Below are 20,330 nucleotides of genomic sequence, written 5' to 3'. Positions count from 1 at the left end.
ACACAACACTGTCCCAACACTAGTACAATCACAAGGACAATAATTACAAGCGAGGCAATTACAATCAGCTTCTTTATCCATAAGGCCAAGTCTGGGAACCAAGATGTGAGCCAAGAGAGTGTTTCAGTAGATCCTCACGAGGTGTCGTCTTTTTCTACTTTTTGCATCATAGAACTCACTTCCCAAATTTTGTGCACATCTGTGAGCAGTTCTCCAGATATGTCTGTGTACGTACAGCAACTGATACTTAAAACTGTACACACTGCTCCTCGTGAGGTTAATATCACATCTAGAGTCATTCTGGTTTGAATTGTAATTTTAGAGAGTTTTGTAATTTCTTTTTGCAATGTCAGAAATCCACGCATTGAGGCATTGGCTAATTTTTCTATCATCTCCCCAGATATATTTATTATCGTTTTTTCCAAATTGATAAATAATTCCTCTGGGCTCAATCTTTGGATAGCTAGATGTAAAAATGAGTTCCCCAGTCTTTGTCTTAATTGCTATAACAAAGCCTGCAGATCGCCAAGAACAATTATTATAAAGCACACGAGAGGCATTGGTATTGGAATCTTGGTAACGAATAGCAAATCTTACACAAGGTGAAACAGCAACATTTACAGATGGAAAAAAAAGAACAAACTAAAATATTTCATCTTTCCTCGGGTTCCTTACGGACATGAGAATGATGAATCCAGGTCTCTTTTCCTGCAACTTTGACAGCATAAAAAGAAGTTAAAAGTACAACATAAGGTCCTTCCCATTTTGGTTCAAATCTATTTTTCCTCTTAAAATTTTTTATCAATACTTTGTCTCCTGGTTGAATGTTATGTACTTGTATCTCAGGAGATCCACCTTGATACCAATATGCATGTTTTCGCATTTCAAAGAAAGAATTTTGCAAGTACAGTATATATTGTGTCACTCGTTCATCTCCATCCATCTTTTTGCTGGCAAATAAGTGCCTGGAACAGCCAAAACTCGCCCAAACAATATTTCTGCTGGCGATAACCCAACAGGTTGTCTGGGTGTGTTCCGAATGTCCCACAGAACCAAATTCAAAGCCTCTGGCCATTTCAACCCTGTTGTTTTACACACTTTAACAATCTTTTCCTTTTTGGTCCCATTCATTCTCTCTACCTGTCCAGAGGACTCAGGGTGATAGGGTGTATGTAAGTTCCCTGTGACTCCTAAAGCATTATAAACTTGGAACAGAATCGCTGCTGAAAAATGAGCTCCTCTATCCGAATCAATTACTTCAGGAACTCCATATCGGGGTATTAACTCTTTCAACAGCGCTTTCACTACAGTTTTTGAATCATTCTTGCTGGGAAGGCTTCTACCCATCCTGATAATTGATCTACAGTCACTAACAAGTATGAATACCCCATTGCCTTTGGCATTTCAGCATAATCACTTTGTAATCCTTGAAAAGGAAACACCGTGGGCGGTCTTTTACCTTGAGGTGGCTGAATCCTAGTGGTAGCGTATTGTCAGCAAAGTTTACAGCTTTCAGTAATCCTTTTCACTGCGGAGCAGACTCCGGGTGCAGCCCACAGCCGTTGAATTCTTTGTGCAAGTCCCTCAGGTCCCCCATGGCATTTTTCATGAAACCACCGAACAACAGGTAGTAAATAACTTTTCGGGAGTAGGGGTTTGTTGCCCAATGTCCATTGTCCATCCCGTTGTTCCGCTGCAAGTCGTCTCCAAAATTTCATTTCTTCCTCTGGAAGACATCTCCTCTGCACTTGGAAGCCTGTCAGGTTTCTCTGCTGCACACAGAACTGCCATAACAAGATGAATTTGTTTGGCTGCAGCTTTCGCAGCTTGATCGGCCAAGCGATTTCCTCGCGACAGTGCATATTGGTGGTTTGTGTGAGCTTTTAAATAACTGTATAGCTTCTAAAAGTTCACGTACCTCCTTCCCGGGTGCAATGGTTTTTCTAGCTGAAGTCAAAAATCCTCTTTCTTTCCACAGGGTACCTGTAGCATGACAAACTCCAAAAGCGTATTTAGAGTCTGTGTAAATATTAGCTTTTAAACCTTTTGCCAACTTTGCAGCCTCAAAAGCGCTATGATTTCCACGCCTTGTGCCCCCCACAGCACTAGGAAGAGGGTTAGCTTTTAACACAGTTTTTTCTGTTGTTACTGCAAAGCCAGTATACCTTTTTCCTTCTTCATAAAAAGACGAGCCGTCTGTCAAAAGGTTGATGTCTGGGTCACTCAGGGGTTGGTCTTGAAGATCATTGCGTGGTTTACTGGATACTGCTAATACCTGGGTACAGTCAGGTTGATCTTTTTCCCCTTCAGTCGGCAAAGGTATTGAAGTGGCTGGATTCAAAGTATTGCACCTTTGAAGTGTGATGTTGTCAGCCAAAAGTAAAACCAGTTCATATCTATGTGCCCGTTGCAGTGAAAGTGATTTTTCTGCATATTGTTTCAATAATATTTCAACTTCAAGGGGTACGCATACGGTTAGGGGATGTCCCAGCACTATTGATCTACATTTTTCTATCACTTCTGCTGCTGCAGCTACTGATTTTATACAAAATGGTGTTCCTTGTGTAACTGGATCTAATTGAGCAGAAAAATATGCTACTGGTCTTTCATGTGGTCCTAAAGTTTGGACTAAAACTCCTCTAGCATTTCCCTTTTGCTCATCACAATATAATTTGAAAGGTTTACTATAATCTGGTAAACCTGAAGCCGGTGCTTGCATTAAGGCACCTTTCAGAGTTGTAAAAGCTTTTTGCCTCTCCAGACCCCATTTGATGGACTGCAATTTTGATGGAGATGCTCGGTGACCTTTTACAACCAATTTATTACACAAATACCGAGTGTCTGTAACACAATCCTTCCTTGAACGACATACTAACAATAACTCATCTACATATTGTATCAATTCAGACTTACACAGAAAAAACAGATCAGCCAAATTCCCTTTCAAAATTTGGGAGAATATAGTTGGTGAACTTGTAAATCCCTGGGGTAACCGAGTCCAGGTTAATTGTTTCCCTTGCCAAGTGAAGGCAAATATGTGCTGGCTTTCCTCAGCCACAGGTATGCTAAAGAAAGCTCCAGTCAAATCCAATACAGTGTAAAATTTTCCCCAAATAGGTTGTGTCATAATTGGAGCTAGCTTTCCTCTAAGTGGAACAGTTTGTTCTTGAACTACGTGGTGGATTTGAGTTCATATCAACTCTTTCCGGGGAAAATTTCTGTGTACAGAGTCCTATTTTGTAGATGACAATCTCAGTAGATTTCAGATCTTTCGGGGTGATCATCATTACTGCTCTTTTTCAGGGTCCGTCCAACTCAAAGGAGCACAAGCCTAAGTTAATATAAGGCTTTCTAGCCATCTGCTGCTTCTGATATTCCTAGTGTGAAAAAAGTCAGATTGTGGTCCTTCAGCATAGGCCTTTTTCTTGTCCATGTTCTGTAGTAACAAGTCCCACAGAATAATAAGGGGTAAATTCAAATCACTCTTACCAGCATCTTCATTCAAGCTTCCAAATATAACATCTGGAGTGTAGCGGGAGTTGAAAGCTATCTTCTGTCTGAGTGGAAACAGTAATCAGCTGAGTCTTGAAAGCAATTCTTACAGCTACAGAAATTACCTTAACACTGTTTTGTCCCCAGTCTCTCTCACCCATCCTCTTTCAACAATGGCTCAGGAGAGGTTGATAGACAGTTCAGTAGATTTTGTTGGAGCAGATTCCCATCTTCTTGGAAGGAGGGGTTTTCCTAGTAGGAAAATGAGGAGACTTGACCCATTTTGAATCTGTACAACTTGTATGCAAGGTCAAATTTGGTGTTGTGACTTCAGCCAAGGTGATTAAAAATCACAATTGATTTCTTAATTTTTGGGGCCATGGTGACATGAGTCTAGCTGTAAAATATAGTTATGGACAGGATAGCTCCTGCTTAAGGGTCAGTGTCAATATGTGCTTTTAACAGCTTTAGTATGGTCTTTTGCTATAGGCTGTCTCTAGAGAACAGTGTCATGTTAAGTAAGCTAACTAAAGAAGTCTGTAAGGAGTGATATTTTTATGGAATCATACAATTGTTTTGGTTAGAAAAGACCTTTAAGGTTATCGAGTCGAACTGTTAACCTAGCACTGCGAAGTCCATCACTAGACGATGTCCCTAAGCACCACATCTACACGTCTTTTAAATACCTCCAGGGATGGTGACTCAACCACTTCCCTGGGCAGCTTGTTCCAATGCTTGACAACCCTTTCGGTGAAGAGATTTTTCCTAATATCCAATCTAAACCTCCCCTGGCACAACTTGAGGCCATTTTCTTTTGTCCTATCGCTTGTTACTTTGGAAAAGTAACCTTGCTACAACCTCCTTTCAGGTAGTTGTAGAGAGCAATAAGGTCTCCCCTGAGCCTCCTTTTCTCCAGACTAAACAACCCCAGTTCCCTCAGCTGCGGCTCATAATTCTTTTTCTCTAGACCCTTCACCAGCTTCGTTGCTCTTCTTTGGACATGAAGTTTCAAGTTAGTGACCATTTTCCCAGTTCTAATCTGTTTCTTGATAAACTACAGGAAACCTTAGCAGATGTTTGGCATAAGCTCTTTCTCATTGATTCATGTTCTTTGAAAAAGTGGACTATCTGTTACTACCCTGTCCATGGTCTCTAAATTAAGGTGCAAATTCACATTATATTTTGTCTAGCCTAACTATCTGTGGGCTATCTCCTGTCAGCTGCCCTTTTTCTTCCTTCTCAATCTGTATGTTCCTGACTCTTTCCTTGGATCAGATCTAGCGATCCTTCAGTCAGAAGGTGAGTCAGATGAACTCTCTAGTCTCACTGAAAACCAATACATCAACACTTCTGTCATGTCAAGAAGCTGACATGTGGCTGCGTGACGGATAGATCAGAAGCAAGAGAAGCAGCAGGAGTTCGCATTTGGGGGAAGATGGAGAGAGTGGTGTTGTACCATTTGACAGCCATAAGTTATGCTGATTTGGATGTGAAAAAAGATGCATCCTTAGGTTCATAGGTATGTCTGTAGATTAGGAGGTTGGCTTGTGGCATGGTTCAGATACGAATGTGTGCTCAGACTGCATCTCTAAACAGCAGTGTAGCCACATTTGAGTGGCACATGAGGTCATGTGAAATGAGGAATGGAAGACTGGTTCTCCTGTGATGTGCCCTTCCAGTATAATTAAGACTTTTGAAGCCTTTCTTCAGTTCCTAGAGTTGCAGACTGATAACATGTTCCTCCTTATTGGTGCCAGACCTGTGGTGCAGGTGTATGAGGGAAAGGGACTGTCATGCCAACAGGCCAGAGTTCATAGTTTGAGGAAGCCTTGGCAGGGTTTTGCTATAGCATGTCTGGAGTTGTCATTTACAGGTGATAATCTTCAAAAAACCAATAGTCTGGGCCATATATAGAGTGATCTTTCCATCTCTGTGCTTGAAAGCTGTTTGGTCTCTTCCTAGTGTACAGTTCAACAGATCTAACTGCTGACAGGTCTGTATGTTAGGTTTGGGTTGCCCCTGGTTGGCCAAGATAGTTCTGGGAGCTGTCAAAGGGAATGTTAAATTTGCCTGCTAGATCTGCTGACACAAAGCAGAAATGTGCTGTCTGAAACTGTCCTTCCTTTGCTTCACATCTTGGATGGTGGGTGGCTGTAACTAGAATGTGTGCTGTGTCTTAAGAGGTATCAGCAATATCAGCTTTTCCTACAGAGTATTTGTCTAGGTAAAGGCTTTAGATTTTTTTTTTTATCATCGTGCTCAAGCAGATCCATCGCAGGTGCTCCTTAGTCTGCTTTTAGATTATATTGCCCTTTTAATACCAAGGGGATATTTCATAAGTTCAGTTAAGGCCTATTTTGGCTGTTCTTTCACAGCCTTGATGTTTTCTCCTGCTCTGGTACTCACTCATTCATGTGGAGCTTGGCTGGAGCTTTAGATGCTTGATTTTACTGAATCTGAGCCTTTTAAGTGTGATCTTAAGATTTATTTGCACTGTAGTTGTGCTGTAATGGCAGCTATAAAGTGTCCCTGTGAACTGAAGGCTTGCAGTGTGTAAAAAGAGGACCTTCTAAGCTCTTACAAAGTTAACTAGGTATGTAAATAGCTTATTCCTGGTTTTACTGTATGATAATATTAAGGGAAAAACCTTAAAGGGGCATCTTTCATAGGAGAACTGTCTAATTTTATTAAGCAGTTAACTTTTTTTTCCATGTCTTCCAAACAAACATCTTTGAAGAATTGTGGGAGTGTCTCATATATCTGTAGAAATTCTGGCCTCAGCCAAAAAAAGAAACCCAAAAGCGTGGAATTTCCTCATAGTAAAGGCAGGGCAGCTTAGTAGGTTTTTTGTTCATAAGCATTTTCAGTGTTGAAAACAGATAAGCACAATTTTTAAATGTTTATTTTAAAAATTGTTCTCTGACCCCATGGACATGCTTGAGTCCTATACATATGAAATGGTGTTCTTTGAGAGCAGTATCTAGTTTGATCACACTTCCTCTTTCTTTGCTGCTGGATTAAGTATATGGCAGTATAGCCTTTAATCACCTTTCAGTGTCTGATGTCTCGTAATGAATGTTTTTAATTTTGATGTATGAGCAATATAGCATGGATCTGCCTTTGAACCTCTGACCTGATATCTTAGTGAATTTCTTTTTTTTTTCTACCTTTCTACCAAAAATGAGAGTTTGGGGCTTTGATCTCTATTCTTTGTGAAAGGAGCTAGTGAGAGAAGAGATTCCCGGGTTCTGTATGTGCAACTCTGCCATAATTGTTGGTGTGACAGTAGTTTTACCCTGTACACCTATTTGATAGCAGGCATTTTTGGTGTATCAGTCACCCAGGCTGATAAAAATACCATCCTGTATCATTCATTTTCCTTCTGATATATGAAGGCATGACTATTGGTTTGCTTCTGGGAAAGTACTCTAAGAAGCTTCAGACTTGACAAACTCCTCTGTAAGAGCTTATGTTATTCAGTCCCTGTTCATTTTCTGGTTCTAAGCCCACAGCTGGTAGTAGTTGTGAAATGTATAGGTTATCTTGGAGTAAAAGCTCAAATCTTTCTGAAGGCAGTCTCAGATGAAACAACTTATCTGCAAGATTTCCTTCTCTGTCCCACTGCTGAAGAGACCCAGCATGTGTATGTTTGAGTTCCGTACTGGCATTGCTGTCCTGGGAACTGCAACTTCAGGGCCACAGCTGATTCTCAGCAGTGTTGGTCATTACTGTCTTCATTCTGTCTCCTCTGGCTTAACTTCCTTTTTGAGAGTGAGAAACCAGAACTGCATTGAATATTTAAAATGCTGTTATGTCATGGGAGTGTACATTGACAAAATACTATCCTCTATTTTATTTGTTCCTTTCTTAACGTGCTCTACTTAGCTATTGAACTGTGGTTTCCGAAGAATTACCTATTATAACCCAGATCTTTAGTTGTTGAATGGTGACAATCATGCCTTTTATTCTGCATGTAAAATTCAAGATTCTGTTTTCCAACATGCATCATTTTATCTACGTTACGTAAATAGAATAGTGGATGACCTTCATTCTGTCCGTGAGGCCCTTCTGCAGCTATTGGTCTGGTAACTTACATGATATTATTTGGTTCAATGTTTGCTTAAAATGCTGGACTGCCTTTTTCAGTGCTAACACACTGACATGTCTTTAAAGTTGGAAGACTAAATGTGGAACATGTGGTGTTTGGTCTTGAATTAAATAGTAATCCCTAAGCCAGAAGGAGAATTATCGCTCCTTTTTAAAGTGTTCCTATGAAATGACTTAATAAAGGGAGTCTAAATACATTTGGGCTATATATGTCCTCCCTTTCCATTATACATCTCAACCAAAAGAAAGTTCCAGTACAGGTACAATGTACCTTTGTCATGTGAAATACAAAATAAGCCTTATTGTAACGGTTGAAGATTTTCAAAACTAAAATGGCATTTCCTTCTCCAAGATGGTAACTTTTCACAGCCCATTTTTGTACAATAGTCAGTCCGTCATGTATCTTGAGCGTGGAGTTTATAATTAGTGTTTCAGCCACTAGTCCCTGATGAAAGGAAAGCTTAAAAGTTTAGCTCTCAAACAAGGACTCAACTCCTGCTCAAGAAGTAGTACAATTCAAATAGCTGAATGTTGGGAAATTATGTTGGAAAAATACTACTTTGTACTTGTTCATAACTGGTCACTGTTCAGCAGGACCAGGTAGGCTTTTTCCTCTGAACCACTTACTGTTACGAACTTTCATAAATTCTAACTTTTTCTGGTTTTGGAGCCAGTCTGCTTCTCGTTTCCACTACCTCACGATCCATGGTACTTCCTTTATAATTGTGGGGATCCTGCACCTTTTAGGTTGTCTTGTAAATCTAAGCAAGGGCTAGTGAAGGTCTGTCTTCAGCGTGAAGGTCAGCTGGGGGGCTGGGATATTAATGTCTTCAGTGTATCCCATAACTGTTGTAGTCCAGATTCTGTGGAAAAAGTATGTTCTATATGGAGAAATGCGAGAACCTGTAAATTGGTTTTATCAAATACACTGGTGTCTGCATGTATTTTCTCGGTAATTAAGATGCGCTCCATTTAGAAATACAGAGTAAAAATCTCACCTATATGTCAGTGCTTACATGTTAGTATGGTAGAAGATGTGCAATATACTAATGTAAAAATTGTGACGCTTCAGTGGATTAAATAGTGTGCAAAGGAAATGAAAGTTCAAAAGGATTCTTTGGTTAGGCATACCTTAAACTGACTTTTAGCATAATTTGATTGCTTGTTGAAATGCTTGCAAATATGTAACCAACAGTGTGTGTTTAATACTTAATTGAAAAATTTTTTTAGTACATTAGGTAGAATCATCAAAGTGACCCAAGAAGTGATTGACTACAGGGCCTGGATTAAAAAGAAGTGGGGGAGCAAAATTAATTTATCACCTGAACTTGGTAGGTATAGCAGGAATCCAACTTAAATTTTTTTCTTGAATTTGATGTAATTGAAAATACTCATGCCTGAAAATGAATCACTTTCAGATATGTAGGAAAAAAAAAAGGTATTTGTAACTTTCTAACCTATGACTAGTTTTGTCTGAGCCTGTTTTTCAGTTAGCTTGTTAAACTGCATCTCTTCTTAGACTTCAAGGCCCATGTGTTGGTATTCTGTGCTCTTAAATGATGCTTATCATTTACTTTCTGTTAACAGATAATAGGTTGAAAATAAGAGACCAGATAGCTCCGTGCAATGGAGAACAGCAACAGAACAGAGACTCTGAACCTTCTTACAACCAACGCTTGGCTTTGTCATTGGCTAGTACACAACAGTTATCTTCTGGCTCATCTGCCTCTTCTGTATCATCGCTCTCCGGCAGTGACATTGTAAGCTCTTTCTTTTAATGGGTTAAACTAATAAGAAGCAGAGTTTATTATACTCTTCAAAGCTTCAACTGGTACAACAGAAGTTAATGTGATACTGTACCTAAGCTGCTACAGCAAATTAATAGCTTCCCTTGCTCAGAAAAATTACTGAATCAAATATTTTTCATTAAATTAAATGGGTCTTAATTCCATGCTAAATTTTTGGTACTCTTTGTGGTAGTAGTTAGATGTAATAAAATTAAATTAACAGCAGTTAATTCAGTAGAAGAGTAGAAATATATCTTCATAAATCTTCCCATCAATCAAAATCTCCCACTGTCAAATTCTGGTCCTTTTTCCCCACACCCCAAATTGAACATGAACATCATATCATGCTGTGAAGGTGAATAATACTCCTTACTGTTTTCAGCCAAGCAGTCAGTTTATATTTTAATGGAAATGGGGCCCTCATATGTAAAGTCTTGTTGTCATCTTCCTTGTTTGGAAGTGCAATTTGAAAGTAATTGCTGGGCTTTATTATAACTTCCTGGAAGAGGAGGCTGTAGTCTCTTTAGGTATGTTCCCAGACTCTTAAGATTCTGTAAGATGTTTGTGTTTCTGTATGGACTTAAATCAACACGGAATTGTGCAGCGCAGATTATAAAGAACAAAATTGCATTGCATGGCATGAGGTGCTTATTATAAATCTACTGAAGCATTCTGTGCTAGGTAGAGGTATTGACGGGAATAAGATGTAATATCCAGTTAATTACAGTAGTGAATAACTGGATGATGCCAAGAGAGGTCCAAGTACCTGTTTCTTGACTGCTTTCAAAAACTAGTCAAATATGGAATTAAAAGTTGGGAATTGTATTCAATAAAAATTTAATAAGTTTTGAGGGACAAGCGCCTTCTTTATATGTCCTGGCTACTTTCTGTAATTCCTTTACACTAGTCAATTTTCTATGTTGAATAGTCTTTTCACTCCACCTCCAGTAAATATGGTAAATGCTTTAGTTGTACCATCTGGGTAATGGAAAAAGAACAGCATGATGCTTGCCAGTGATACTACTAGCCATGCTCCTGGTTTGAGTGTGTCAGTGAGAAAGATACCACTGTAATAAGTTTTATGAGAAAATGCAAATATTTGCTTAATATCGTGCACTCCCAACATAATGGGTGGTGAGTGGTTATGACCTCCACTTAGTCCCTTATTGCCTGACGTTGAAACTTCATGGCATGATGCCAGAGAAATTAATGAAAAGTGAAAAGGAAGCTCTCAACAAGAAAGACCTGCAATCAGTTTGGGCGTCCACAAAGTAAATGGAAGTGCTACTCTTGTTAACAAAATAAAAAGCCTTATGCCGATATGCTAGTGACAGACCCTAGTTTAAGCCCTGGTCATTTATTGGTATTATGTCCTTAGTAGACTGCCAGCGTGTTATCTTAATTTGGAATGGAATGGCAGGTTTCTGACAAATAACTGAGTTCTTCCTACTGACACTTGGATATGTGAGGATGAGCAAGTTCTGGTTGAGCAGTCCTGAGCTGCACCTGATTTGGGAAGAGAAGCCTATTCTGACGGAGTTGAAGAGGCTATCGGTGACATGATCTGGCATAATACTATGCCCACGTTGCAGCAAAAGAACATCTAGCATGTGTGACAACTGGTATTTGTGCCAAAACTTCTGGTGAACTGCAAATAGGTATGATGCAGGGATCTTTGGTACCAGCTTCAGAACAAGGGAATATGAATATGGTGCATCTCATCACTGTAGAGTTATGTGTAGTGTTAGCTCTGATCTTGGGGAAGGATTGTTCTTCAGGAATGATTCTGTGAGGTTAAATCTTCTGAACTTCTCTAATACTGAAGACTGAAAGCAAGGTACAGATTATAAAGAAAATGCAGGAGACAGGGAGGTCCTAGATTGACAGTTTGCTGATCGTTTCCCAGTAATTAAGGTTTTATATTCATCCGTGTGATGTCACTGTTAACCTTAAGCACAAGATCTGCATCAAAAAACTGTTTCTGGAGAAGTATTTTGCATGACTGCAGAGTATATTTTTCTGTGTATCAGCTACAAGATCCTAGCTGTCAAACTAGAAGGACTTGATAGTGTATTTGCTTTTCAATTTACTGCTAAAGTTTCACTGATAATAGTGATCAGCTGCACCTTGCCCTTTCTGAGATCTGCCTACCAATATAATAGAATAGAATGCAACTTACATATGTTGAGTAAGAGGAAATAGGCTTGGCAACTTGTGACTTGACTTGGTCATATTGCCCCTCTCTGAACTTCAGCTTCTACTGAAATTTAAGTATTCCAGCCATCCACTCTGGCACAGAGATAGCTATATTCTGAAGTCATCACATGACTGTACACCAACCGTAAGTCTGGAAGCCTTGCATATGTTCATCAATATGTCCTGGAAGCAATATTGGCAGTATATATTAAGTATGCAAGCGTTATCAAAGTATTGCTCATAGGGATCCTAGAAATTTATTGGACCCCATAGTTTAATAGTTGGTTGTAATACAGCATGCTGTATGGTTTTTGAACATTTGCTTCCTTGAAGTTCTGGCAGCATTACAGATTTTGCCTTATATTCTGTAAATGTGGCTCAGCAGATGAATAGATAAGGCTGCTGGTGTCTTTGGACTTACGGGCACTTCAGAGATTGCAATGATTATAGATTTGTTCCAGCAGCAGGAGAACAGGTGTCAGAACAGAGCAATAAAAGGAGCAGGTTTTCCTGGAGACCAGATTGGCGTAAACCAGAGCTAACATTTAGAAGTCAGCCTCTCTACTTTTGTACATACTCAGAAAAATGGAAGTGTAGGTCTGTAAGAGCTTAAAGTTACTACCCTGAGTTCTTTCTGTTCCTGCTACTGTTTTCCTTCCTTTGGGGACCATATTAATGGTCACCTTCTGGAAATAAGAACTTGTGTACCACTGAGGAACAAGAGAACTGCCTCCTTCAAGGACAGCTTTCTTTTTTCCTGTATATTTTAGATGTATATGCTTTTCCTCAGTACACCACCTCAAATTCAGAAGGATGATTGCTTTAATCTCTGCATGTCCAGGACTAGCTTGCAGGGGAACACACTTCTGGATCTAATGAGATTAAATCATAATTTGTACAAAAAGTATCCTTTTATGGACTTTTCCAAGGCAGCAAAGCTATTTACAAAATGCCTTATGCTAGCGCTATCTGGCTGATGAAATTCTAGTTGTGCTGTCCTTCGTAAGTGTCCTAGCAAACTGCGAAATATTAGTTCACAAAAGAAAGCTTTCGTAAGGATCAGTAAATTTCAGATCAAAGACTGTGTAGAAGAGAAATCTGTCTTCTGATATCACTATTACTGAGATACCTGTTTAGTTTATGGGTTAGTCTTACTGTACATGTTGATACAGAGCTCTGACTCTCACTAGCACTTCTAATGTAGTTCCTTGCAAAATACTGAGTACTCAAGTTCCCACCCTGTTACCTCAGCTCTGTGAAGAATATAAATATTAGTGATCAAGAGCAAACTGAGGAAGGAACACATGGAGATAAACCTATGGATACAAGGAATCTGCTCATCAGAACATATTTGACTGCACATACATTTTTCTGGATTCTGTTAATTATCAAACTGATCTATGTAGTAAGTCTTTTGTCTATGAAGTGTTCTGCTGTGCAGGTATTTAAAATACTCTATGCTGCCCTGACAAAAAGGCAGTATGTATTCTTCACTTACTCATGCAAACAGGTAAGTTGCAAAATACTATGCATTCCCACATGATCTAACAAATGTTGAAGTGAAGAATGGAAGATGCTTTATACCTATCTTTGCCATCAAGGACAGTGCGGAGTGTGTGAGTTTTTACTCTATGGGAGCAAGAATCAAACTGTTCCACAAAAGAAAATAAGCCTCTGGCATTAGAAATCTCACTTTAACCTTCATACTGAGTTAAGTGATTGTTATGAGAATCTGAAACCAGATGAAATGAGCTGTGTTAGCCCCCGGCTCTCTGCTTGTTCTGACTAGTTGCAGATGTTAGTCTGAGAACCTGTGCAGTGAACAAATTCCTCTTGAAAATGCCTTTTTTTCCTGGGTGCTTTTTTGTTCTGGACCTGCACTCTGTAACTGGTGACCTGGATTTCTTGTTGCTGAAGCATTGTGGAAAGCTGCTTTTTATTACCTCAGGAAGTCCTAAAATAGTGCTGGAGAATATCTGCTGCCTGATCAACAGTCTCTGCCAAGTAAAAAATAATCCTAGGTATGTTTTTGCAGTCTCATTTTGGTCTGGTATAATTCCTGGTGCCAAGTATGCTCTGCAGTTTTGATGCTGTTATGCCAAATAGAGCATAGCATTTTATGTGACAGTGATGCCTGCATATCAGTAACAGATGTAATGGCTCATAGGAAAGCTTTAAAGCTCTTTTCTGTTACCTAATGGATAGATAATCTCATATCCAGTCCAGCACAGAATCTCAAAAGTTGTCTGTTAGAAGTTTGTGTGTAAGAAATTTCATACACCTTATCTCGGTGTTTCTCATGATAATGTTCTTTGGGCTTCTACAACAAGATTTTGTGAAGAGTTCTGACTTCTCAAGACCATGCAGTCATGTCAAGGTAGTGGAAGTTTCAGTGAACAAGGTACCTGTATAGTCTAGTTTGGGAGAGAACATAATACTTGCCTCTATTTAACTTTGTAGCTTTTACAATATGTTCTGTCAGATATTCTTGAAATTTTAGCTGTAGTCATTGCTGTTGAGGCTTTATAACAATCTTTCATCAGAATTTCAGTGCTTGATCTCCCCACTGTTGTGCCCCCAACAGCTAAGGGATATGCCGAGCAGTACCTTAAGTGTTTCCTGGCATGTGTCTTTTCACTGCCTTCAAGTATTATGTATTCAATACATTGATCAGATGCTTAAATTGAGAGTAGTATATGAATATGACTGATAAGACTAATGCTCATTATTCCTATCATTTTGCTGAATGCATACAAGATCCATGATGACTTTAAAACTGGTACTTGCTCTGCAAGAAATTGTGGCTTAGTACTTGAACTCAACGTGCTTAATGAAGTTTCACCATCTCCCCTTCCTTCTTATTAGTCAAAGTCTGAATTTCAGCATATTAGCAGGAAGTGTTGTACTTCCCTATTCACAGATAGAGGTGATAGTGTATGACATATCTTGTCCTGATAAATGTTGCTTTTTTTAAAGTGATTAAATTTGCAAGTGTAAGGCATGTGCTTATCTGCAGTAGAGGGACAGACACTTCAGAGTAGTTACTGTAACAGCTCTTCTTGTAGTCTTGTTAAATCTGTCTTAATGACTATGATTAATTTGTAGAGTTTCAGTTGAAATTGTGTGTGTAGGAAGAGGGGGCAGAAGGGGGTGGCCTAACAAAATTCTCAGTCTGAGAGCAAGAGCTACACAGATTTTCTCCCTTTCTACATGCCTGAATATTCTCATGTCCTAACCAAAGTAACAATTCAAATATGTGTATGGATAGTTGATCATCTTTTCGTAGAAGAATGCAGATTCTATCTTACTCTTTTTCCTCTTCCTGAACAAATAGAGGCAAGTGCTCTAAAAAGTAGGCCTCTTCATCTTTAGTCTTTAAAGAAAGATGTAAGTGCTGACTTGCAGCCAGCTTGTCTTCAAATAATGCAGTGGGCAACCCTGAACGTGCACACACAGAAACATGATGTTACCAGGGAAAAGTATTTGACTGACATTTGATTTGGTGCATTTAAGAGTTTAAGCCCCAAATCCTTTAAAACTCTACTCTTTTCTCCTGTTCTTGCTGTGCAGATTACTGACAGTTTCTGTGGACCAGAGGGGAACAGATTTTTCCAGTGCTGCTTTTGCCTGTTTTCCTCTTTCATCATATAGTCCCATATTTGGTTTTGTTTTGTTTTGTTTTTTTTTTAACCTGTATCTCTGACTACGTGCTGTTTTATACTGTCTTATGCTCTCCTTCAGTTCTTCTGTCTCAGTTGCTTGAGCAGTCTTTTTTCTATATCCACTTTAAATAAGAGTAAATTTCTGCAAAGCTGCAGGAGGCACAGTTTTGAGCACAAAATTATAAAGTAATTTTATTTAATAACAAGTTATTCTAAGCAGCAAAGGGTACAGAGGGAATATGTAAATCAGCAAGTACAATTGGATTTTACTGCTGTGATGTCCATGAAGTAAGTAGAGAAGCACGCAATTTTGTAGAAGTCAAGCTCAGACTACTTTCTGATTCCAAAGGCTGGTTGTATTCTTGCCATAGCTTAACATTGAAAAAGAACAGAGATACCTAAACCATTTTAGGATGGAAGAAAACCTAAATTCAGTATTTATATTCTAGTATTGTACATGTTCAGCTTGCATAATGCGTCCCATAATTTGGTGCTTAACTTGAAAAACACTAACTTGAAATATTACTGTACTCTTAATGCAGACCAATTGAAAGCCTGTGAAATGAAAGTATTAGGGGCAACAAAGGAAATTTGAAGTGCACGCTTCTGGGGCCTTTTTTATTTAAGATGGCTTCTCTGAAATACAATGAGTATTGATAAAACATGGAATAAGACCACAGTCAGGCCTGGCAGGATATAATGAAGTGAGGTTAAAGGGTTACTGTGCTTGTATTTAATCTTGGTAGATACTAATTAGGTTACATTTTTAGTTCTTTTTCGGTAAAACGAACACTAATGCTTTTGGAGGATGTATATTTTTCAGTTTGCTTTGTGTATCCTGTATCTCTTCTTTCACTTTTCCCCTCCTGTAAGCACAATGACCAAGGCATTTTCCTTTTGTAATACAGTTGACCTAAAGGCAGAAAAATCAACCAATTGCGTCTTACTTGAGACTGTTTTGTACTGTTTATAGGCTGGCAAACGGAAATGGTGCAAGTGTATTGATGCAAATTCTTCACCCTGTCACCTCCCATAGAAGTAGCAATTTTGTTCATCTCAATTCTGCTTTATTTACACCATAGCTAAAGTTATGGCTCCACCTAGTAAAAAGGGAAATGGCACAAGCTGATGTGGAAGAAATGAGGTGGGGGGTTGTAATCCATGAAATCACCTTGGAAGCATGTTGCTTTATCAAGCAGAGTTAAGTATGTTGGGGCTAAAACCGTTCAAATGAGAGCATGCATTGAAGTTCTGCTCCTGCACATGACCCCAAACTATCAAATATCTGAAGTTTTCTGGTGTTGCTTTATGTTCCAAGGAGTGTGGTTTTACACTTTTATTAAACCAATACAGTAGATAGATGTTCTTGCTAGGTATATTTCTCTTCACTAGCTGCTCCCGCTTTTCTGCACTGATATTCACCTAATCCTGTGGTGAGCTGATTCAGAAGGTGAAGCTAGTAAGAAGCAGATTACTGTTTCTGTGGTTCACCTCCGTGTATTGGCTCATAATAATGTCAAATGCTAATACAGGTATAATGGAGAAGGCCAGAATGGGAAAAGAGGCAAAAGAAGAAGACTGGCAGCAGTTATCTGTTAAATCACTTTAATTGTAAGAAAGGAGAGGATCACATGAAAAAATCTGTGACGTGTTAACTATAAACACCAATTTTCTTACTGTTTTCAGTTCTTTGCTTTCAAAGACGGAACACAATTTTTACTGAAGTGGTTGTTGTTCTCTCACAGCTTCCAACTCCTGAATGTTGTGGGAAAGAGAAAAAAAATGTTTAATTAGCGGGAGAAGTTTGGAGAATGGAAACAATAAGAACCTTTTTGCCAAGACTTCTGTAGTTCATTCCAGGGGGGGTGGGAAATGGGGTGTAAGAAGCCAAATCTGTCACATTAGCAAGAAACTTTCATTCTATTTTGTTTAAGTTTTGGTTTCTGAATACTGACTTCTATCATAGTTAGACTCTTTTACCACTGGGCCAAAACTTAGACTGGGATTGTGAATTAATCTTCTTAGGCCACTCCAGCTTTAAAAAAAAATAGTCTTGGAAATTGAAAGCTCTAAAATGGTAGCTATTGTTAGTCAGTTGAAAATTCTCAAATGACTACATAAAACAAATCAGAAAGCATCACTTTTTCATGCATTTAGAATTATGGAAAGGAAACTTATGAGTATAATTGAGTGCTCATGAAATTTGTGGAAACTGAACTATTGTCATGATGGATGAATGTACCAGTACAGTTTACCTTGTATCTTAAGCCTTGAGTTATTAATGGAATTGAAATAAGCTCTTACGGCCAGACCTAGTTGTAAGGAGCTTCTGGCGAGTAAATATTCTCTTGCTCATGAGGTCCTGGGACTTCTTATAATGGGAGATGCATTTTGCGGAACAGTAAAGGATTTTTTGTTCTCTTCTGATGTCAGGAAGAGAAGTTTGGATTGAAAGATTGCTTCAGCTCTTCATCTTTCATAAGACTAGTGTTTCACTGTTTCTGTCTAGATAGAAGGCTAGGGGATCCCATTTCTCAAGCAAAATTTGCAGTTAGATGAGAGCTAATCACTTCAAGCTGGTGGAAGTGAAAGGGCCCAATGATCGCCTGTCCCACAAGCAGATAATCTGGCTGAGTGAACTGAAGAAGTTGGGCGCTACAGTAGAAGTCTGTCACGTGCAAGCCATTGGAGGCAAGAGTAAACGCCTCAGTTGACAACAGAGGTCTTCATCACAGGGGTAACGGGTGTTTTTAAAGGAACTGGTGTTACACACACACTATTTGCTGCTGCTTATTAAAAGTAGTTTCTTCTAAAATTCTGGTTTCTTGCAACATTACTGTAGTTATTTTTAGCACAAAACATTCTAAAAATAGTTTGAGAAGATCTGTCACTATGATTTACAGGACTAGAGGACATAGCCTCAAGCTGTGCCAGGGGAGGTTCAGGTTAGACATTAAGTTTCTTCACAGAAAGGGTTATTAGGCATTGGAATGGGCTACCCAGGGAGTTGGTGGAGTCACCATCCGTGGAGGTGTTTAAGAAAAGACTAGATGTGGCACTTAGTGCCATGGTCTAGTTGACACAGTGGTGTTAGGTCAAAGGTTGGAGTCGATGATCCCAGAGGTCTCTTCCAACCTAGTTGATTCTGTGAGAGTTCATCAATAATGAGTTTCTATGTCTCTTCCATACTTCATCTTCTTTCCAGCATTAAGGTAAATTAGAGTCCTCAGTAATCAAGGCTATGAATAGTAGAAATCTTCTTTCCAGGTACTAAGTTCTTACTCAGGAAGTTGAAACTGGTTTAAAGAGTGTGTTTTAAAATGGAAACTTCCCAGTAGGATAAACCTTATCTGGCAGTCTCTCTTTGTTTCCAGAAGCATCTCTTTAGAAGATCTTTTCCTTGCAGGATGAGGGACTCTGTATGATTGGCATTCATTGTAGTAGTATTCAAGAGATCAAGAACTTATCTGGGCTCTTAGTGTAGTCATTGTGGCTTTATCCCTAGATTATTTGCTAAAATCAATTGAAGGATCTTACCTCTGTATTTTACATTAATGTTTTTACAATGTGACCTCTGTAGCCCTTACACTAGTAAGGGTCAGAGCTTTTGTCTTCCAGACATGGTTCTAAAGTGTCAGACTATTACCTGTGTGCATTTACTTACTTGTAGGTCTTCTGAGCTTCTGTAATGCTTCAAGTTTGCATATTACACTTAAGAATCCTGTCCAGAAGACCAAGTAAGACTTAATCCCTCAGTGTAGGCAGTGCTTGTGGAAAATCAGTTTTGTTCACATTAGGCTCAATTTTCTGATCACTGAGGTTAACCTTTCAGTTTGAGGAAGAAAGGTAATGCTCCTCTTCACAAAAGGATTTTGATGCTGGTGAGAAGTCAGCGTATCAGCTCCATACAGTAATCCTGTTAGCAGTCCAGGATCACCTCAGAAGAGGGATGTGATCTACTTGTATGGGACACGTATCAGTAAATAACATTGAGACAGAAGAACATACCTATTACAAAATGAAAATAAAGCAACACAAGTTTTCTTGTGCTGAAATTTATCTAGTCTCAGTTAAACCATGTGACTCCCTTTTCTCTTCCATCTGCTTCTGCTTCCATACTGGAGTTAACATTTTGTTGCACAAAAACCCTTAGACATCTTATAAATGGGAAATGTCCCGTCTGGGTTAGGTATATGAATCTTCAGGTGGTCTACTTGTATCTAAGAGAAGAGAAAGGGGAGATTCTTTGAGTAGAGAGACGAAGTATTCTTTGATCGGGTTTGTGAAGGTTGCATCGCAGAAGATAACGCATTGGATAGACAGTAAGGTCCCCTTTTCCCTCCCATCTGCCTGCTCATGGTTACTTGTGAGCATGTTCAGAAGTTGTCTGTTCAAACATGACTACCCCCTCTTTATTTTTCCCTCTTTTTCTAAGCTTTAATAATTCCATGACCAATAGTGTCTGAAAAAAACTTCAGCGTAGAAATCCAAGTTCTTGCCTCTGTACTTGACTCTATCACCTACTTAGTTAAGCATGTATCAGCTTCATCTTTGTAGAGACCTTAGCCTGTTCCCATGGCTAATATTGTAGGATTGGGCAAAGGAGAAAATACCATCTCATCCAGGCAGCCAGCTTTGCACGTGCATACAACTAAGCTTCATTTTTCAAGTGCTGCTACAGCATGTAGTTGCCTGCTGTGAACGTATTTATTAAATGGTAAAGATCTGATCTCATAAGACTTAACTTCCTGCACAGATTCTTGTTACCAGCGTGGTCTGTCTAGTGAATTTGTGATGCAAGTATCTGAAACTGCTTCACAAAGGCATACTGTAACTTTTACCACTAGTTGACCTAGTTAGGAGAGCAGCTGCCTTCTTGCTAGAACTTATTTTGCAGTAAGTACAGCTTTATATGGACCAATAAAAGAGTGATTGTTCTAATAGCTGACAGTTTTATTGAAGGTTGCTTTTGCTGTGGGTATTTACTTCAGCTGGTATGCAAGTTTTGCTTTCTAGTAATTCATTGCTTAGGCTGCTCAGTATTCACAACTGTCAACATCTCTTAAATGACCTTTTCCTTTCCCCA

General features: G+C 39.0%; 1 protein-coding gene across 3 annotated transcripts in view; it reads left to right on the top strand.

Moving 5' to 3' along the window:
* Positions 1-20,330, top strand: part of TENT4A (terminal nucleotidyltransferase 4A) — a 68,095-nt gene that overhangs the window by 31,099 nt on the left and 16,666 nt on the right. For all 3 annotated transcript variants that reach the window (XM_068396143.1, XM_068396141.1, XM_068396142.1), the window contains exons 9-10: positions 8,830-8,930; positions 9,187-9,359. In XM_068396143.1, coding sequence (XP_068252244.1) covers positions 8,830-8,930; positions 9,187-9,359 — 274 coding nt within the window. The remainder of the gene's footprint in view (positions 1-8,829; positions 8,931-9,186; positions 9,360-20,330) is intronic.

This window comes from Nyctibius grandis, chromosome 3, assembly GCF_013368605.1.
Source record: "Nyctibius grandis isolate bNycGra1 chromosome 3, bNycGra1.pri, whole genome shotgun sequence".
NCBI lineage: Eukaryota > Metazoa > Chordata > Aves > Nyctibiiformes > Nyctibiidae > Nyctibius > Nyctibius grandis.
Note: the sequence above shows the minus strand (reverse complement) of the source record. Positions and strands in the feature narration are given on the sequence as shown.